The sequence below is a fragment of the Myotis nattereri genome (genome assembly GCF_964212035.1).
Source record: "Myotis nattereri genome assembly, chromosome: 4".
NCBI classification, from domain to species: Eukaryota; Metazoa; Chordata; class Mammalia; order Chiroptera; family Vespertilionidae; genus Myotis; species Myotis nattereri.
In genome coordinates, this window is record NC_138079.1 from 8,756,139 (window position 1) to 8,763,665 (window position 7,527).

Here is a 7,527-nt window from a genome sequence, read left to right on the forward strand (position 1 = left end):
AAGTTTCTAAAAAGTGTTATAATAGCTAAAGCACATTAAACACATGCCTTTCTCCCTCAAGTCATGTGAGCATCTGCAGGGAACAGAAACACCTCGTAGATTTTTAAAAAACCACTGGGACAAGTAGTCTGAATTGGCAAAAAGACTGAATTACTAAATGTGACACAGTTTTCTTGCTTCTTGTACATGCCAACAATCAAGGTAGCAGCTAGCATTGCTGTGCAGTTAAGCTCCTGTTAGACTGTTTAATGAGCAGAAAATTCTCTGTAATTAACTCACTCACTGGTGGTGAGCAGTTATATGCTGATTGAATAAAAAGCTTGAGTAGCAGTTCTAAGTAAATAGCCAACTGAAAATATTGCACAGATTCTTAATTAAATTTCTTTGAAATTCCTCAATGTTATAGAGAGAACAAGAGTAGACTTCCATTCAACCTTATGTGGAAAAGACCACAAGTTCCTTCCAAATTCATGAGTTCTTATTTTGAGACATCTAGTTTTGTCCCATTGCTTCCTGTGGCCCTTTGGATATTGCTAAGTCTTCCCTTGAGGTTTCACAGGGCACACAGCAAAGCTGCACAGCTCACACCCACCTTGATCTGGTTTGGATTCCAGTATTGCAGGTTTTGGAGCAGCTGGACCACTCAGTCCATGGGAAATGATCACAGAAGCAGGCGTGGCTCTTGTCAATCAGGGCACTCAGCAGGATGAAACACAAGACAGAGTGTCTGGCCATGCTCTGAGAGCCTCCAGGCCCTGAAAAGCAGTGATAGAGTGCATATCAAAGACTCATCGGGGGGTAAACCTTTACAAATCATTCTGTTAGAGACTCAGATATTATCTTAGAAAACACTGGTGTCTCCCCGTCTTGCTTTAGGCAAGTTAACACCTAAATTTACATGTTCATGAGTATAAATTCTATTTCTACAGATTTTTAAGGCATATATTTCTGTGGTTACAATCCCCAGTAGGAGGACGTTTCTCTGAATTGTTAGTGGTAGGCTACAAAGAAAAGTATGTAGTATATATTTGTAACCCATTCCCATTCCAAAATGGGAATTCTTGTATAAACTTATCCTTTTCAAAACAACTGCTCATTTTGTGTGGGCAGGACCCTCAAGTACACTCCAGTTTTTCCTACTTTTCTAGATCTGGGGAATGAGTTAGGACCATTCTGCTAGAAGTTTTATTCAGTTTCCTGACATCCTGGAAACCTGCTAAAGCAAGTCCCCCCGCCCCCCCAAGAAAAACCCACAAAATGTCTCATAGACACAGACAACAGTATGCTGATTACCAGAGGGAAAGGGGGTGGGGGAAGTAGATGAGAGTAAAGTGGGATAAATGGTGATGGAAGGAGTCTTGAACACACAATACAAGTATAGATGATGTATTATATAATTGTACATCTGAAACCTATATAATTTTATTAACCAATGTCACCCCAATATATTCAATAAAAATAGCTAGAGAGAGAGTTCACTGTCCAATTACCTCTACCTTTAGAGCCATAGAAGTTAGAGCTGAAACAGATCTTTGAAATCTGCAGCTTAAACACCCTCATTTTATAGGTGATGAAACTGAAGCTTAAGGAGGTGCATTAACATTGAGGTTACATGACAAGTAAGAGCCCAGGACTCTTCATTCTTTAATGAGATGCATCCTTCACTGAATCTGTAGTAACACTAATTATTTTGTTACTGGAGTATCTCTTGATGCTTGGAGCTCTACACCCAGACCACGAGAGAATGTATCCAGATGTGGCTGAATGTCGGAGAAAACCTTGACCAGTAGTTCCCACCCGTGTGCTGAGGATCTGGGAATTATTGAAGGGAATTTTCAAAACCATTTCTGACCTCCCATATTGCCACGCTGATCTTTATGTCTCTATCAAAACATGCAACATGATTAAATACAGAGAAAATACTGCTGCAATTAATATAGTGACTCACATTTAAAGAAATAAAATCCCCTTCACCTTGTTTCTCCACCTTAGTTTTATTATCTATAAAAAAGGAATAATATTTTTCCTTCTTCATAAGGTTTTTGTTAGGATTCAGTAAGGAAATTCATGTAAAGTGCTTAAAACAACCCTTGGCATAGGATCACTGCTCAGTATTAGCTTTTAAAATTAGTAATAATACTTACGAGTGTTGCAAATTTTGTTGTAGCTGTCAGTCATGTATTTTTCAAAACTAGGGGCTCTTTGAATTACATCAAGGATCATGTGAAGATTAAAATATGTTTTGATATTAAATATTCAAAGCAATGTAGACATTAATTTGTTTTTAACTCCAATTTTTAAAAATTGTTTTTATTGATTTCAGAGAGAGGAAGGGAGAAGGATAGAGAGATGTAAACATCAATGATGAGAGATCAACTGCCTGCTGCATGCCTCCTACTGGGGATTGAGCCCTGGGCATGTGCCCTGACTAGGAATCGAACCATGATATCCTGGTTCATAGGCCGATGCTCATCCACTGAGCCACACTGGCCAGGTTATTTTACATTTCTAAGTTGTGATGAAAGAATATGTCAGTTAAAAAAAAAATAGGGCTCGCCCTAACTGGGTTGGCTCAGTGGATAGAGCGCTGGCCTGCAGACTGAAGGGTCCCAGGTTCGATTCTAATCCAGGGCATGTACCTTGGTTGCAGGCACATCCCCAGTAAGGGGTTTGCAGGAAGCAGCTGATCGATGTTTCTCTCTCATCGATGTTTTTAACTCTCTATTCCTCTCCCTTCTTCTCTGTAAAAAATCAATAAAATATATAAAAAAATAGGGCTCATTGTTTCATAAATTTTTGTTTAAGCCAAAAGCTTGAGATCAGATATAAAAATTATGTCTCCAATATGTTAAAAAATGAGAACATTTGTTCTTAATATATCAGTAAGCTTTTGAATTTTCCTACAAACTCAGAGAAGAATGCTGGAATAAAAACAACCAAATTTATTGGCATATGACTAAATACGTCCTTCCATTTCAAATGGAATCTGCACAGTTGAGTATCTATTGTGTGCTGCTGGGCACTGAGTGAGAGACAAAAAAATAGAATCCATGGTCACTGTCTGGGTACAGTAGACAGAGATTGGAGATGCTTCCCATGATTTTCACCTAAGCTTTTGTATCTAACTCATAGGTAAGCTGCTGCAGGCCCAGGATGTCAACGACTAAGCTGGTCTCTGCACTTGCCTGCCTACTTTAGTTCACTGGTAGAGTAGCTCGGCTTTTCTGGTTTCCCTCAGCAGCACAGAACAAGGGGACAGTAGGACTAGAGTGCTCAGACAGAATTTTGTCTGTGATCAGACAGAATGGTGTGAGGCCTACACATCAGACCTGAGCTCCAGACCGGGTGCCAGGCAAAGGGTTCAATGTGGGGAGAAAAGAAGACATTTGTAATACTTTCAACAATAAAGATAAATGTTTTAAAATCCTATATAATAAAGAGGTGATATGCAAATTAACCCTCATACCCTCACAAGATGGCTGCCTACAACCAGACCGGCAGGGGGGTTAGTGAGGGATGACCAAAGGACTGAAGAAGCAGGCTACGTGGGGTGACCAGGCCAGCAGGGGGGGCAGTCAGGGGCAACCAGGCAGGCAGGCAGGTGAGCAATTAGGAGCCAGCAGTCCAGGATTGTGAGAGGGATGTCCGACTGCTGATTTAGGCTGGGATCAGGCTTAAACCAGCAGTTGGACATCCCCCGAGGGGGTCCCAGATTGGAGAGGTGCAGGCTGGGCTGAGGGGACCCATCCCCCATGCACAAATTTCATGCACCAGGCCTCTAGTAAGTAAATAAAAGGCCCTGAGGAGCTGACAGACCACTAGACAGACCACCACCCCATTCCCAGCCCATCCCCTACTTGGGGTCTTCTTACACAGGACTGCTTCAACAAGGAAACCTACACACAGGGGGTGGCTGTTGTTGCTGTTGCTTGCTTATTTGTCTTTCTTACTGGGTTTGGAAGAAATAGATTTCCTCCAGAATAATTCTCTTAACTGTACAAAAGAGAACTTCTTAAAGCACTTTGTGTGATCAGTGTGTGATTGGGAGAAGTTGAAGTACAAGAGGTTTCCAATTCTCCATCCGCAGCACCCACTATCTGTTTAAACTTCCCAAAGCTGGAAAAGTATAGGTGAATTTCATATCAGTTCTCATTGAAAGCTGCACAAGATAAAAATAGTCTTATTTCCTCTTTGGCTATAACTGTTCTGAAGCAATTTGGAAACTGCTCTAAATTAAGATGGTATGTCAAAGCTTCTTATTTGAGCCCTGGCCAGCAGCTCAGTCATTAGAGCACTGGCCTATGCATGGATTGTGGATTCAATTCCCAGTCAAGGTCACCTATCTGGATTGCAGGTTCGATTCCCACCTCCAGTCAGGGCACATGTGGGAGGCAACCAATCGATGAGTCTCTCATATGGATGAGTCATTCTCTTTCTCCCCCTCCTCCTTCCCTTCCACTCTCTCTAAAAGTCAATGGAAAAAAATATCCTCACTCCTTGGATGAGGATTTTAAAAAAAGAGCTTCTTATTTGAGGAGATGCTCATAAAAGAGCTAATTGGTAGTGTCTCCTTTTTTAACATTCTGTTGTTATAAAGAGAAATTACTTTATGTTAAAAATATCATTTTTATTCAAATAAAGGTAATTATGATTTTTTTTATTTATGGCCCAGCATATAATATCCAATGCTTCCTTATTTGTTAACTTTCAACATCTCTAGGCACTTGGGGGCTATCTAAAATTATGTAAGGACATTTTACTTACCCATTACCACACAATTGTCATATAAACTCAGAACAAAAGAATGCTCAGAGGTAGAGGAAGACAGTGAGGAAAAATCTTCCACTGCAGGACCCTGGGAGAAGGGCGGCGATTCTGCAGGTTTCTCACCATTGGCATCCACTCCTGAACCCTCAGAATCTGTGATCCCATTGAATCAATGGAAATGGCTTTGTGAGCATTTAAAGAATTTTAGTGTAGCGTGAACTCCATCTGATTTTGACCTGTTTACCCTCCCTTGACTGATTTGTCTGTAAGGCAGCTCAGTGCCTCTTACCCAACAGGTTCAGAGGATGAGCCAGTTTGCTCTCAAGTACAGTTTCTTCCTTTCCATCTTCATTTAAATTTTTAAAATCTCTTATTTCTTGTTTTTCTTTCTTCTGTGTGTACCGCAGGGGCTCGAGACATGCTATTTACCATTGCTAGTGCAGACCCAGGAGCCCAGGCACAAGACTGATCACTCGCCAAAGGGTATGTTTGCTTTGCTTTTAATTGCAAACCACAAGGTAGTTTCTGGAAGAAAATTTCCTTAAGAGACATGAACTTTTGGTTCTTTTGATATTTAAGTGAAGTAGCTATTGCTTATGTTTTAAAAAGAAAGAGAAATGGCCACAATCTGAGTTATGTAATTTTTACACATGAAAGGATAAGTTTGTTGGAAACACAATCTACAATGTTGAAATATTAAGATTACAAATGAAATCATTATAGCACTCACCTTTAAACAGAGCTTGTGGTGGCCAGGGATCAAATCTGCAAATGCCTGAGGACACAATAGGTGCTCACAACAAAAAGGGTGGAAATGATAATCCAGACAAGCCAGCAGGAGGGAATGCCGTCATATCACAGGGACCTAACTCACCTGCAGTCTGTTACACAAACATCCCATGGAGACTCTGGACTTTGTAAATGATTGCTTCAGTCGGCAGTTACCTGGAAACTTAAGAGTGACATATCCCACAGGGACTTGAATTTTCAATGGTTTTCCCAGTCAAGGGATATTGCGATAAGTATTGCTACTGCAGAGAAAAGAAATCTCTGACTCTATTTTAAAAACTCTTGAGAATACATTGCTTAAAATTTCCTTTCCCTTCTCCTTTAGGAATGTTCATTTCATTAAAATATGTATAGATTCTTACTCTTTTTCTGATTATAGAATATTTGTTGAGGGAGATTTAGAAAATATGAAAAGTGTGAAAAGGAAAAGGAAAATCATATATATTTCTGGTCATATAAAGTGTAAGTGTATGTGTCCCTGTATAAGTATACATATGGATACACATATATATAATTTTTAAATGCCATCACACACTTATTTAAAGATTTAAATGTACAGAATTGATCCCATTCCACAGTTTATAGAACCATATCATGATTGGCCTGTGCAAAATCTTCTATTTTATTTTATTTCACTATTTATCCCCAAGATCTTGTGTCATTTCTTTTCCCAGATTAGTTACATGTATTAATGTATTTGGTGTTTGTCCTTCACATGATTATTTAGATATATGTGTATCCTTCAAAACGACAAAGTCTCATTTCCCATGTGTATTTTTTGTAATTTATAGAAATGGCATTTTGCTAAAGGTCTTTGATTTCTTACTTTCCTCATTCAACATTATGGTTCTGAGCCTTAGTGGATGTAAATCTATAGGAGCATAGACATTCATCGTGCCAACCATATTTTACTCACCCACTCTCTTAGTGTGCGCTTCTCTGGCCTGCAGCTCCCGCAACTAGAAACCCAGGGAACTCTTTCCTGTGGACTGGTGAGAAAATGTCTAAAGACTTTTGGGTTGCTCTTTAGAAAACTACGTACCTTTACACTCTTACCAGCACCTATGGGGGCTTCTCACTAGCGAGTTCTTAGCAGCCTTTGCCATTACCCAACCTGCTGATGTTATCTCATGGTGGTATCTCATGGTTATTTAAATAGCTTGTCTGTGATCCATAGTGAACTTCAGCATCCTTTTATTGTCTCCAGACATTCTAATTTTCTATCTGTGAATTAAGAACTCATATTTCCTGATTATTTTTCTACTGTATTTCTTTACTTACTTTTGTTGTCTGATTTTCAGGTATGCCCCATACATTCTAGATACTAATGTCTTATAAGCTTTGGATTTTGCAGATTTCTTCTTTTACCCATGTGTTAATTTCATCTGTGGTGTCTATGACTGAAGAGAAAAATCTTAATTTTGATGTAATCTAATATGTTTATTTTCCTCTGATAGTTTTTGCTTTGGATAGTTTTTCTTTTCCTTATGAAATTATTTTGTTTAAGAAATTATAGTTTTATATTTTATAAGGTGTTCTTTAATCCTCTGCTGTTACACTGTGTTTTATAAATGGCTTGAAGTAGAATAAAGTAAATAAAACTCCAAAACCTATCACTTAATGAATGCAGGAAGGCATTGATTAAAACTCAACACGTATTCCTGATAAGACCTTTGGTCAAATTAGGAACAGATGACAACTTTTTTAATCTAACAGAGTATCTACCCCAAATTTGAGGCTACCCTCATAGTTAATGGAAAAATTTTGAACCCTTTCTTCTTAAGATGAGAAGAGAGATAAGAATGCCTGCTATCTCCCTTTTATTCAAATCTGTACTGGAGTTCCTATCCACTGCAATAGGAAAGAAGAGAAATAAAAGACATAACATTGAAAAGAAAGTAAGTGGTATTTCTTGTAGACAACTTGGTTGTGTGTGTAGAAAATCCCAAAGAATTCACAGACACATATTAG

At 38.9% G+C, this 7,527-nt stretch overlaps 1 protein-coding gene across 1 annotated transcript in view; it reads right to left on the reverse strand.

The window, feature by feature from the left end:
- Nucleotides 1-735, reverse strand: part of C6 (complement C6) — a gene marked incomplete at its 5' end in the record, with an annotated part of 43,833 nt that extends 43,098 nt beyond the window's left edge. The window contains one exon of the mRNA XM_081088606.1: nucleotides 593-735. Within this exon, the coding sequence (XP_080944732.1) occupies nucleotides 593-735 (143 nt within the window). The remainder of the gene's footprint in view (nucleotides 1-592) is intronic.
- Between the last annotated feature and the right edge of the window lie 6,792 nt (nucleotides 736-7,527).